This window comes from Malus sylvestris, chromosome 17 (genome assembly GCF_916048215.2).
Source record: "Malus sylvestris chromosome 17, drMalSylv7.2, whole genome shotgun sequence".
Taxonomy (NCBI): Eukaryota; Viridiplantae; Streptophyta; class Magnoliopsida; order Rosales; family Rosaceae; genus Malus; species Malus sylvestris.
This window is the reverse complement of record NC_062276.1, coordinates 12,221,052-12,234,950: the sequence shown is the minus strand read 5'-3', so window position 1 is coordinate 12,234,950 and position 13,899 is coordinate 12,221,052. Positions and strand designations below refer to the sequence as shown.

The following is a 13,899-nucleotide window of genomic DNA, read 5'->3' as shown; positions in this document are numbered from 1 at the left end:
GAGGAGCGAACCCTTATCTTATAAAAATGACTCATTCCTCTTCATTAGAGAGCATCGTCACGAGCACCACTCCTAACCCATCACTTATGTATTGAGGAGCGAGCCCTCATTCTATAAAAGGGACTCCCTCACCTTCGACGCCGCAAGCCGAGCCAACCAAGGCAATATAAGCCACAAGCCGAGCAGCCTTACAACATGTGCTACTTCTAGTTGAGCATCATTTCAGATTGAGCACCGTCTCATATCAAGTAACAGTCTTAGACGACATCTAGTTACTTCGGCCCACACATGGACTGAATTTCAAGTCTCCAGCCAAAAGACTCTATTGACTGAAGACTTGGGGGACTACTGTTTGTACCATACTTAAGGCCTCCGTATTTATATCTCGTATAAATACTCGGAGGACTTAAATGTAATTATGTAATAAATGAAGGGGCAAATATGTAATAAGTGAGGAGCTCTTATTCTATAAAAGGGACTCCTCACCCTCACAATTGGGAGAGGCCAATTCTTAGGCCTTAAGCTCCCTCATCCTTTTAAAGCTCTCACTTTCATATGTAATACATGATCAATGCCAACACTTGGAAGGCTTACTCTGAGGTGATGGCACAGGCTTACAACCACGCCTCTACCGAAGCAAGGACATACTAAGGGAACCCCTATATGGTTAACCCCAATCGACAAGTGGGAAGTTGAAGTCAATTTCTACCAAGTGAGGACATATTGGCCATTCAGACAACCATTGCATCATCTTCTGCCTCATTTAGCTACTCGCTAAGTCACCAAATGTATCTGTCTCTTGGTAAGATGAATGATTTTTACTTTCAGTAAGCCCATTACAACAAGAGGGATAAAAGTTCGTATCAAGACAACCAGGGGTGAATGTACTGTCGACTATTATGACTATGGGGCCAAACCTCACTCTTTCAAAGTGAAGGACTAGGTACTGAAGGAAATGCTATTATAAGAAGGGATACACATTACAAATGTTTTGACTATCAACTGCTTAAGATCTTTTGTCACACAAGCCATTCAGCAAATATTTAAAGAAGAAGGAATTCAGACAACTTCTTCTGAGTCTTTTGCGTTCCTAGCACTTGAACACTTGGTCTACGCTACCTACCCTTATACTCAAACTCAGAGCTTCAACATGCGTACTTTGACACAAAGTATGTGATACTAAGTGTTACAACCAACATGGTTCACATATAAAAAGCATGGATCCCTTCATGCATAGCAAAACATTCATAAGCATTACTCATATCAATCAACATAAACATCATACATTCCAATACATTCCAACACATTCATACATAAACATCATACATTCCAACACATCCATACATAAGCCAACTTTACTTCGAAAGGGTTCAACATACTTTGTGTCTTCAACACTTACTACAATGTGCCTCGACACCTTGCCCTTATTCTCACCAACCATGTGATGAAATGTGAAGAAGGAACTCATCTTTATGCCACCAACTAGGTGATGAAATGTACAACCCATACTTTTCTTCATGCCACTAACCAGGTGATGAAATGTACAACCTGTACTCTAATATCATTTGGCAACTTGCCACTCATGCCATCAACCAGGTGGAAAAGTAACTCATCTTCATACCACCAACCAGGTGATGAAATGTACAACCCGTACTCTCCTTCATGCCACCAACCAAGTGATGAAATGTATAACCCGTATTCTAATATTATTTGGCAACTTGCCACTCATGCCACCAACCAGTTGAAGAAGGAACTCATTTTCATACCACCAACTAAGTGATGAAATGTACAACCCATACTCTCTTTCATGCCACCAACCAGGTGATAAAATGTACAACCCGTACTCTAATATCATTTGGCAACGTGCCACTCATGCCACCAACCAGGTGAAGAAGGAACTCATCTTCGTGCCACCAACCAGGTGATGAAATGTGATGAAAGAACTCATCTTCGTACCACCAAACAAGTGATGAAAGCAACTTACCATTCATTCCACCAACCAGAAAACCAGTGGTACAACTTGTACATGTGAACTCGTAACATTGACAAATAATAAAAAACCCTCAAGTTTTACAACTCAACTAAGGGAGCACTTATGCCCAACAAGAGTTATAGTCACCAACAAAGTCTTATTGCAAGCCAACAACAACTTCAGTGCATGGCATATGAAGATCAAGCTATTCAACTCTTTTGCATTTGCTTTAGACATTTCTCCTTTGTAATAATGCAAACACTACAAATCGTAGAAAGCTTCACACACTCTTGATGAAGACAGTGTGAAGCAAAACCAATTTATGGTGCCAACAAGAGCTTCATTAATGGAGGGCAACCACAATTCTCAAAAGCTTCACACACTCTTGATCAAGACAGTGTGAAGCAAACTCAATTTATGGTGCCAACAAAAGATTCATCAATGAAGGGCAACTACAACTCGTAGAAAGCTTTACACACTCTTGATCAAGACTGTTCGAAGCAAATTCAATTTATATGGTTCATCAAACCTTTGACTACTACAAGGTGTGGCTTGCATCACAATCTCTTACTCAACAGTGTGGAAGGAAAATTTGTATATGTTGTCTCTCCTACATTTTCAAATTTCTAATTTTCCCAAAAAAAAAAGAAAAGGAAATTGGGAAATTCAACAAAGCTTCATCAATGGAGGACAACTACAAATTCTTAAAAGCTTCACACTATCTTGATCAAGATAGTGTGAAGCAAAATCAATTTATGGTTTCACCACAAAAGCTTCACCAACAAAAGCTTCATTAATGGAGGACAACTACAAATTCTCAAAAGCTTCATACTATCTGATCAAGATAGTGTGAAGCAAAATCAATTCATGGTACCCAACAAAAGCTTTAACTCTAAAGCTTCACCTACAAAGCTTCAACTCCAAAGCTTCACCTACAAAGCTTCAACACAAAAGCTTCACCAACAAAAGCTTCATTAATGGATGACAACTGCAAATTCTCAAAAGCTTCACACTATCTTGATCAAGATAGTGTGAAGCAAAATTAATTCATGGTACCCAACAAAAACTTCAACTCCAAAGCTTTACCTACAAAGCTTCGACTCCAAAGCTTCACCTACAAAAACTTCAACACAACAACTTCACTCACAAAAGCTTAACCCACAAAAACTTAACCCACAAAAAGCTTGACCCACAAAAGCTTCATCTACAAAAGCTTGACCCACAAAAGCTTGACCCATAAAAGTTTGACCCACAAAAGTTTCACCTACAAAGTTTCAACACAAAAGCTTCACCTACAAAAGCTTCACACACTCTTGATCAAGATAATGTGAAGCAAAATCAATTCATAGTACCCAACAAAGCTTCAACCTCAAAGCTTCACCTACAAAGTTTCACCTACAAAGTTTAAAATATATATATATATATATATATATATATATATATATATATATATATATATATATCAGAAATTCGAAATTTCGAAAATTCGAAAAAAAAAACCAAAAAAAAATAAAAAAATTTTGCCTAGGCCTCATCTTCTTTGAGCTTAACAACTTTTATAACAAATATATATGAATGAGGAGTTTTGGACTACCACTTAGAAAGGAAAATGGTGAAGTTTTGTTACTTTAGAAGCTTGGTTACTAGCAAGACACCTCCTTCGTCAACTCCTTCGACCGGAGACTTGGGGGACTCATACCATGTGCTACTGCACCTTGATACTCGGAAGTCTCACGACCACTCAGTGACTTGGATTTTTCAGGCCTCCAACCGAGAAGTTTTCCTCACTCAGGAAATTAAGGGAGCATTACCTCAACATACATGCTTCACTCTCAAAGCTTCAACATACAAGCTTCAACAAAAGAAAAAAAATTCAAAGAACTTAGTGAAGAAGGCCTTGGTGTATTTAACACAATAAGTTGAAATGAAGCAAAGCTTGTTTATTGATATCTCTGATAAGTTACAAATATGTACATATACATGAATCAAAATAAACAAACAAGAGGGAGTCTTCACAAATGTTGCTCAGGAGAAGTCTCAACAGTTGGCAGAACCCTAGAAAGAGTAGGCACCGGAGGGTGATCATTCGGAGCCTCAGTACTGGGCAGAACCCAGAAGGAGGAGGCACCGAAGGTTGATCATTTGAAGCTTCATTACGCGGTACAACCTTAGAAGACGAAGGCAATAAATGCCTTTGGAACAAACCCACAAACCTCTGATGATCAAGTAAAATCTGACCATCAGATTCCTGTAGCTGGTCAAGCTTCATTTTCATGTTTGTAGCATAGTCATGTGCGAGCCTGTGCAACTGTTTATTCTCATACTTGAGGCATCTGATCTCCTGTTTGAGACTTATCACTTCAGCCGCCAATGATTCAACTTGGCGGGTTCGAGGAAATAGGCGTTGAGCAATATTAGACACAAAACCTGCACATTGAACACTGAGAGCCAGAGAATCCTTAACAGCCAACTCATCAGATCGTTTGGAAAGTAGTCTATTATCTTTAAGAGTGAGAAGGTTCTTGGCCACCACCGCAGCGGTCATATCATTTTTTTTCATAGAGTTCCCAACGGTAAGAGGACCAGTAGGGGATAAGAAGGATGATCGCCATATGTTGTCTTGAGAAGGCATAACTGCCTCTTCACCAAAGTTCAAGTCAAAATGACGATCGGATGGGCCATACATTTGCTCAGAAATGATGAAGGAAAAATGAGGTGCAATAAATCTCTTAAGTATAAAAATAAGGGGAAAATTTCTAAAAGCAATAACTCTTTGAATGTACTTCTTGCACACAATTGGTGCCCTTATAAAAGAAAGGGCAATAAGGCCGTTGGTTCAAAAATTGAAGAGGCACCACTCTCCACATGCAACATCAGCTCCTCGGGTACCACAGATAACTTTGCCAAAGATCTCTGACAAAGTTTAGACACATAAATTTTGAAGGTCCAGCTACCCTACTATTACCCACAATGGTAAAGGAACAACACCACTACTTGATAACTGAAAAGTCCCTATGTGTCAACCTTCGTGCTTCGTGGCAAGGCAGACTGGCAAAAATGTATAACCTTTACTTACATTCGAGAAAACACTCATAACAAGATTGCTTTCTCAAAAATCGAAGAGGCACCGCTATCTGAATCTCAAGAGCCAAACTCCCAACATGATTGCTTTCTTAAAAATCGAAGAGGCATCGTTCCTCGAATTTCGAGAGCCATATCCCCGACAGGATTGCTTGTTCGAAAATCGAAGAGGCATCGCTCTCTAAACTTCGAGAGCCAGATTTCCTTGGATAAATCTTTTCTGCAATTTGCACATGCAACATCAGCTTTCCAGATACCACATACCACTTTTTCAAAGTGCTCTGACAAAGTTAAAACACGTGAAGCTTACAGCTCCCACTACATTACTACGACCAAGAAGGGTAAATGAATAGCATTACTACTTGTTGTTAGGGAGACTCCTATATATGTCGACCTCCATCCTCCACGGACAGTCAGGCCTGCAAAAATGCTCAACCCTTCCTCATATCTGAGAGGGCACTCCCAACGAAGCCTCTTGAAATACTCAGCTTTCTTCCCCCTCAATAATACCTATGCAAACCAGCCACACCAGAGCAAGAGTATCTAATATTATCAGGGTTAAAAGCAAGAATATCACATATCATGCTTTTTCCCTGTCTTTTCCTTTGCCCTTGTTCTTACCTACAAGACAAGGAGAAAGAGAGCAATCAGTCAGCACTTGGAATCAAGCTTCCAGTCAGGAACTGACTGCCTGTAACCCTTTGCCTGATTACTTACCTGACATTGCTCTCGAGTACACATCTTCAACATCTTATGCTTCCAGAAAAGATACCACATCAGCTTGAGGAACAGATATGGCAAGTGAGAAGGATACAAGGAAGCATGTGGAGATAAGCGCAACAGAACACGTGCCAATCCATCTATTACTTCGTCAACAACAAAAGTATCCCATATCATCAAGGTTGAACGCACTCTTGATTTAATTGACTTGTTTTGACCCTCAAATTCTTGAGTGGCCTTATACTATGGAGGAAACCAGAAAACCCTTCAGTCTAGTTCAAGAATAAGCCTGTGGAAAGTTACTTTTTCAAAAGCAAAAGTATCTCATATCATCTCTTCTCCATTTGCTTCTCCTTATCCTTGTTGCTGTTTACGACACAAGGAGAAGGAGAACAATTAACCGGAAGCCAAAGTCGAACCTCCGATCCAGGTTGCTTGCTTGGAAGTCTGATTGCTTACCTTGTCTGTTACATCTTTCGGCAAATCTCCTAGCTTGGCGATTTGGGGGACTTCTACTATAGGGTTTGTATCGCACTTGACCAAGCTCGAAATTACAAGTAAGCTTCAAGTGAAATTGATACATTACCTTGTGCATTTTCATTGGTTAAAAATACCACCCCTGGATGGAGGAAAAATACTTCCAGAGAAGATGCCACATCTACGTATGAGACAGATAAGGCAAGTGAAAATGATACCACACTTCGGTACTTAGAAGTTTCGTGATTACTCAATGGCTTGGATCTTGCAACTCCCCAACTGAGGATCTTCCCTCACTCGGGAACTTAGGGGAGCACTGTTTGTACCATACTTGACCAATCCCGAAACTACTGAGCACCGGTCAACGTTATACCATCAAGGACCTAGAAGAGTTTCCCTCCAACCAGGAGACCAATCACAGCGTGACACGTGTCGACATCAGAAGCTAATCATAGCAACATCAGAAGCCAATCACAACACGACACGTGTCAATGTCAGAATGAACCTAGAAATTCTCTTCTATAAATAGAGATCATTCTTTCATAATATTTCCTAATGTCATTTGTACTAAATCAGTCACTAGTACTCACTAAAGGAGAGCTTGAACCTATGTACTTGTGTAAGCCCTTCACAATTAATGAGAACTCCTCTATTCCGTGGATATAGGCAATCTGGATGAACCACGTACATCTTGTGTTTGCTTCTCTGTCTCTATCAATTTACATACTTATCAACACTAGTGACCAGAGCAATCTAGCGAATGTCACAAACTTAACACTTTCTGTTGTACCAAAGCCCTCACTGATTTTGTGCATCAACATCCTTTACTAATTATTTTGTTTCTCTACAGTTATACGTAGGGAGGACAAATTTTGTTATTCCAATTTACAATTGTTTTACCAAATTAGCATGCTCCCTTAATATATAGTTTATAGATTTTAATTTTTTTTATATTATATTATAACTTTATTGATAAATTATCTCTTTATTGGTTTATTAATTTACAGTCACGCACATGTCGCCAGTAGAAGGTTACCTTATTCCTACAGTTTTGTGGAATTGTACTCTAAATACTTTGATGATTTCCAAGATGATAAGACGAGTGTGTATGTCATTTGTAAATTGGAGATCAATATTTTTAGGTTATGTTGACTAGTAGGCCAGTGCACTCAAAGGGACATCCATATGAGATTGGATCATCCATTTACATGCATTCTAAGAAAATTCTGACATATCATTTGAAATTGAAAGAGTTTAAATATGATTGGTGCCTTAAGAGTTATCGAAAAGAAATATACCAAAAATATGAAAGAAATAGGAATAGGTGCAAATATATGATCACAATTTTTTCATTCATCGATATATTTACATTACAGAAGAATAAATTGGTTATGTACCTACTATTTCAGACATTCGAATCTAAAACTTTTTACTTACAAATAAAAATGACTATTACTTAACCATACTACTAGCCGCAATTGATGGTCACAGTCTATTTCAACTCATATAGAAGAAATATGTTTCATAAATTGACAAATACGGAGTTTTGTTTTTAATAAAAAAAAGAAGAAATTAGGTTCTCATCCTTCTTTTTGCTACTCCTTTGATCAAAACCTTATTCCTTTTCATTTTTTGATCAAGGTCCTTGGTATTAATAACATCATTAATTATTTCAATAATAAAATATTTTTTATTTCTAAATATATTCACTTAATGTTTAAAATGTTACAATTAGTATATTTAATATTTATGGCTAAATTTTTTATCATATATTTTTATATTTAGTTTGTACCATTTTTTAATTTACCTTTTTTTAATTTGTACCAATTTTCTTTTCAGTTTTAATTTGTACCCATATATTAATTTTTTTTGTGCCCATATTTTATAAAGTTTTATTTGTATTTGTACCCATATTTTTTTATTTATTTAATTTGTACCCATTTTTAATTTTGCTAAATGTACCCATGCTAATTATATGTACCATTCATGTAATTTTTTTCAAATTTTTAATCTTAAAATGTACTCATTCTTAAATATACCAATTTGTTATATGTAAAATGTACCTTTTTCTATATAAAATATATTCAATTTTTTTCTAATCCATTTTTAAACTTATATGGGTACATTCTTTTTTATTTGACTTGAGAATGTATCCATGTTAAGTTTAATCGAAGAAATTTACTCATTTTATTTAGCCTAATGTCTTTTTTTTTTTTTTTTTTTTGTGATTTTGAAGAATGTACCCATGTTTTGATACACTAATTTGTTGGTTAATTTTTTTATGAATGTACCCATGTTTATACACACACACACACAATAATATATTTATATTTTAATATTTTTAATCCCACAAATTATGGTTTTTTATTTAAAATCTCATTAATACAAACAACTATAAATTTCAATTTTTAATTTTAAAAAAATATAGTAACGTACATAGAAATAAATTATTACATTAATTTCAGGGACTTGGATCAAAAATTGAAAACCAACAAGGTTTTAGTCAAATAATATTCATAGCTAGAGACCGCATCCAAAGTCTCCCTAAAAAAAATTATACAAACGATATTCAATTTAAATTAATATAAAGCTCAGGAAAGGGAATTCAAACTCCTTAAGAATCTTGGAAAATACATCTATATTAATCTAAAGTTCGTAGCTACTTAGTACTACGATCTGATGATATTCCTCTTCACTGGTAAGTGAGAGGTCTTAGGTTCGATTCTGGCCAAAAGAGAACTTGAACCACATTATTGTTAGCCAATTGTGAGGCTAAGCCCACCCCTCCCCATATGGTAGATGATATCGATTGTTCACAAAAAAAAAATAATCTAAAGTTCGTAGATGGTGCTTTACTACAGTGACAAAAAACAATCATTCATATGTTGACTCGTACGAATTTACTACCAACTTTTTTCGTCCTAATAATTAACTGTTTAACCCATTTACGCCATTGTCGTTGGACTCGCCTACGGATTTGGGCTTAAATGTTTGTTTTGTTATGAAATTTGTGTTTGGGCCAAGGATTTGAAATAAAAAGAAAGAAACACATAGAAGAAGCAAAAGGGGATCGGGGCGGTCAGTAGCAGTTACAGTCGAGACTCGATCGAGTCGGAAATGGCTTCCTCTCCATCTCCCGCCTCCTCATCCGCTTCCCCACTGCAACGCCTCTCCACCTTCAAATCCTCAACTCCCACCTCCGCCACACCAACTACCGCCACCACATCCCCCTTAGACACATTCGCCTCGGACCCAATCTTCTCTGTCTTCCTCTCCCCCTCTTTCTCCTCCACCACCTTCTCCTCCGCCGCCCTCTCCTCTGGCTCCCCCGCCTCCACCGCCGAAAAGCTCCAGCATGCCATCCGCCTCCTCGAGTCTCAGCTCCGCTCCGAGGTTCTCTCCCGCCACTCCGACCTCCTCGCCCAGCTCTCTTCCCTCCACCACGCCGATCACGCCCTCTCCACCGTCAGATCCTCCGTTGCCGCCCTCCAGTCCTCCCTTCGCCACACCCGATCCGAGCTCTCCGACCCCCTCGCCTCCATCCGCACCCTCACCATCCAGCTCCAAAATCTCCATGCCTCCTCCGATCTTCTCCACCACTCCATCAGAGCCCTCCGCCTCTCCAGTAAGCTCCGATCCCTCGCCTCCGACGGCACTGAGCGCCTCGATCTCGCCAAGGCCGCTCAGCTCCATTGCGAGATCTTAGCTCTCTACAACGAATACGACCTCGCCGGCATTGATGTGGTCGATTCCGAACTCGAGTGGGTCAAAGAGACCGGAGACAAGTTGCGTACGGAGGCGATGAAGGTACTGGAGAGAGGGATGGAGGGTTTGAACCAGGCCGAGGTGGGGACTGGGCTGCAGGTGTTTTACAATTTGGGGGAGCTGAGGCAGGCTATGGATCAGCTGATTATCAAGTATAAGGGTATGGGGATGAAGAGTGTGAGTGCAGCATTGGATATGAAGGCAATTTCGGGGTCGGGAGGAAGCGGGTTTGGGCCGGGTGGGATCAGAGGAGGCGGGGGCACGCCGCAGATTGGAGGTGGTGGAAAGGCGAGGGAGGCGATTTGGCAGAGGATGGGGAGTTGTATGGATCAGCTGCATTCGATAATGGTTGCGGTGTGGCACTTGCAGAGGGTGTTGTCGAAGAAGCGCGACCCGTTTACTCATGTTTTGTTGCTTGATGAGGTTATTCAGGTGAGAGGATTTGTCCATTTGTGTTTGCTTTTCAATTGTTTGATTACTTGATTGTGTGTGTATGATTGATAAAAAGCATGAGAATTTACTTGTGCTTTTGTATTCTAGTACTTGCTCACATATGATACCAGCCTCCTTTCTGTATTAGTTGATGGATACATGAAAAAAAATATTACTGGATTACTATTAAATTGGATTAAATTGGACTTATGTCAAACATAATCGTTTAATAGGCAGTTCCTAAGAAAAGTTATCATCTAATACTGGCTCTGCTGAAGTCAGACCAGTCATCAACTGTATTCTACTGTCGAAGTTGGGTTCTCGTTCACTTTCTCTTCAGATCTAATAATTTCGTACCAAGGTTAGCGGTCAATAGTGCACCATGTACCCGTGAGCTGCTACAGTTTGTTTTTATTTACTTTGTGTTTTGGTTTACAAATAGATGACTAATTTTCTGTGTACGATGATTGATTTGCACTACCACGGTACGACCAAAGAGTCACCTACAAAATTGAAGCTTTTAATATGTGTAATTGTTGAATTACCGCCCAATTCTGCTTTTTTAAGCTTTACTGTTATTATTTCATCTCAATGACTTTTCTGCTTGATTGCTAATATTATTGGCAATGGTTGTTACTTCTCATCCTGTCCAAAGTCATTAACTTTGGTTCACGTCATATGTTACTTGCTTAGGAAGGTGAGCCCATGATAACAGATAGAGTGTGGGAGGCCCTTGTGAAGGCTTTTGCCAACCAAATGAAGTCTGCTTTCACTGCATCAAGTTTTGTTAAGGAGGTATTCACTATGGGGTATCCAAAGCTTTTCTCTATGATAGATAATCTTCTTGAAAGAATTGCACGTGACACTGATGTCAAAGGAGTTTTACCGGCTATTACGTCAGAGGGAAAGGAACAACTGGTTGCAGCTGTTGAAATATTCCAAACATCATTCTTGGCACTCTGCTTGGGTCGTCTATCAGATCTTGTGAATACTGTATTTCCAGTTTCCAGCCGTGGAAGTGTTCCCTCTAAAGAACAGATCTCAAGAATTATATCACGGATTCAAGAAGAAATAGAATCTGTTCAGTTGGATGGGCGCTTGACTCTTCTTGTATTGCGAGAAATTGGCAAGGTTCTTCTCTTGCTTGGTGAACGAGCTGAATACCAGGTAATCTTTTAGTTATCTTGCTTAATATAACACCAATGCAGACAAATGATCCTAGTCTTCTTTTGACTGATGTGTAAGGGTCTAAAGCTAGATGTAATTAGCTCAATAAATATGGTTTCCATTGAATACAACTCATACAATTCATGCATTGACTTGTAGTTTCTGCATAATCTCAATCTATTAGTTAAGTTCAAAGTCTGTTCTGTGATGTCTAGGTCCTTGCAATTTTATTCTATGAGGATTTGGGTTTTTAAGAATTTAAAAAACAATCAATGTTCTGAATCAGATTCGTAAGTCAAAGGATAGCCAGTTCTTCTGAAGGGTTGTGCCTTATACCTATGATTGATCTAGCGGAAGGCATTTGAAAGACATTTATATAATAGAAACGTATGCTGACTGCTTTATTTGGACAAGTGATTTTTTGCCCGTGTTCAAATATTTCTCATTGCATTAATACGTCCCCAATGGCAGATATCAACTGGTCCTGAAGCACGTCAAGTCAATGGTCCTGCAACCCCTGCACAGCTCAAGAACTTCATGTTATGTCAGCATCTCCAAGAAATTCATACACGCATATCATCTATGATTGCAGGACTGCCCACTATTGCTTCAGATGTGTTGTCTCCCTCATTAGGTGTAATATATGGGGTTGCTTGTGACTCAGTGACGTCCTTGTTCCAAGCTATGCTTGAGCGTCTGGAATCTTGCATATTGCAAATTCATGAACAGAGATTCGGTGTGCTAGGCATGGATGCCGCTATGGACAACAATGCATCACCTTACATGGAGGAGTTGCAAAAGTGCATTCTTCACTTTCGTAGTGAGTTCCTGTCTAGGGTGTTGCCTTCGAAAACTGCTCCCGTCGGAACAGAGACCATATGCACCAGACTCGTTAGGAGCATGGCTGCACGGGTTTTAATATTCTTTATCAGGCATGCTTCTCTAGTCAGACCCCTTTCAGAATCAGGGAAGCTAAGGATGGCTAGGGACATGGCTGAGCTGGAATTAGCAGTAGGGCAAAACTTGTTCCCAGTAGAGCAACTTGGTGCACCGTACAGAGCCCTTCGAGCATTTCGACCTCTCATCTTCTTGGAGACATCCCAACTTGGAGGATCTCCTCTTCTTCAAGATCTACCACCAAGTGTCGTACTTCACCATCTTTACTCCCGAGGTCCCGATGAATTGCAATCACCATTGCAAAGGAACAAACTAACACCTCTTCAATACTCATTGTGGCTAGATTCTCAAGGAGAGGATCAGGTATGGAAGGGTATCAAAGCAACACTGGATGACTATGCCACGCATGTTAGGGCCCGAGGTGACAAAGAGTTCAGCCCTGTCTATCCTCTAATGCTTCGGCTAGGGTCATCTTTGACTGAAAATGCTCCTGCGACCCAAAAGTCTTGATGTCCGGTGCATCTCTTGTAAGGTACACGGTTTTTCTTTGTTTTGTTTTACTAAAGAATCGCATTAACCTTTTTACTTCTTATGTCGTTTCGGCTAATCATTTTGTTATTTTCTTCAGGATTTATGTCTATACTCGGCAATTTTGATAGGATAATGTGGGGTTCGTAGCTAATCAACTCTGCAGGACAACGAGCGGTACCGGTTCCTCAAAAATTCATTATAATTTGGTTTTGTATCCATTCTTTCTCGTCGCCCTTGTATTTGTGGTAATATTGTCCTCTGTTCATGTAATTATATTAGCTACACATGGTAAATTGTTCTGTTACATTTTCGTATCGGTCAAATTCAAGCTTTATTTCAATATATTTCCCCTCAAACTTTGGTGGTGACTTCAAATAGTTTTAATGTATGTAATCATTCCGGGATTATTCATGGGGGGTAAGAACTAAGAGGAATGTTTTCTTTCCCTCGAATTTTGAAAGCGAAAAAGAGGTTCATATCTTTTTATTTTATGGTACCCTCTATAACGTTTTACTTCAATTGGAACTGTACAAGGTAGAGCTATGTTTGGACGAGGGGTTGATGTCAAGTCAGCAAAAACGGATTGCGAAATATTAGATAGAGGGGATTGGAAGTGTCCTTCATGGGCATTACGAAGGTACGTGAGAGTGATTTGTAAATTTTTACTTAACATGAGTCATTTACAAGTCCCTCTAATATGCATTTTAATGCGCAATTTTAAACCGCTTTATCTAACATTTTGCGGTTCATTTGTTTATTGAATGTTGCTTATCTTTTAGAGTTGTCACGGAAGTTCCATTTCCAGCCTTTCCCTCTGATGACCAAATGATCTAAAACCATTGAGCAAGGAGGACTGT

At 39.1% G+C, this 13,899-nt stretch overlaps 1 protein-coding gene across 1 annotated transcript; it reads left to right on the top strand.

Moving 5' to 3' along the window:
- Positions 1–9,289: 9,289 nt before the first annotated feature.
- Positions 9,290–13,384, top strand: LOC126611173 (conserved oligomeric Golgi complex subunit 5-like). The gene is made up of 4 exons (XM_050279363.1): positions 9,290–10,447; positions 11,141–11,614; positions 12,086–13,043; positions 13,140–13,384. The coding sequence occupies exons 1-3, from the start codon at positions 9,368–9,370 to the stop codon at positions 13,019–13,021; spliced, it is 2,490 nt and encodes an 829-aa protein (XP_050135320.1). The 5' UTR covers positions 9,290–9,367; the 3' UTR covers positions 13,022–13,043; positions 13,140–13,384.
- The last annotated feature ends 515 nt before the right edge of the window (positions 13,385–13,899 follow it).

Excerpts from the sequence above, each read along its gene's own strand:
- LOC126611173 (XM_050279363.1), top strand. The coding sequence starts at position 9,368 with ATGGCTTCCTCTCCATCTCCCGCCTCCTCATCCGCTTCCCCACTGCAA. Across the intron at positions 10,448-11,140 it reads TGCTTGATGAGGTTATTCAG|GAAGGTGAGCCCATGATAAC; the intron begins GTGAGAGGATTT and ends TTACTTGCTTAG. Across the intron at positions 11,615-12,085 it reads GTGAACGAGCTGAATACCAG|ATATCAACTGGTCCTGAAGC; the intron begins GTAATCTTTTAG and ends CCCCAATGGCAG.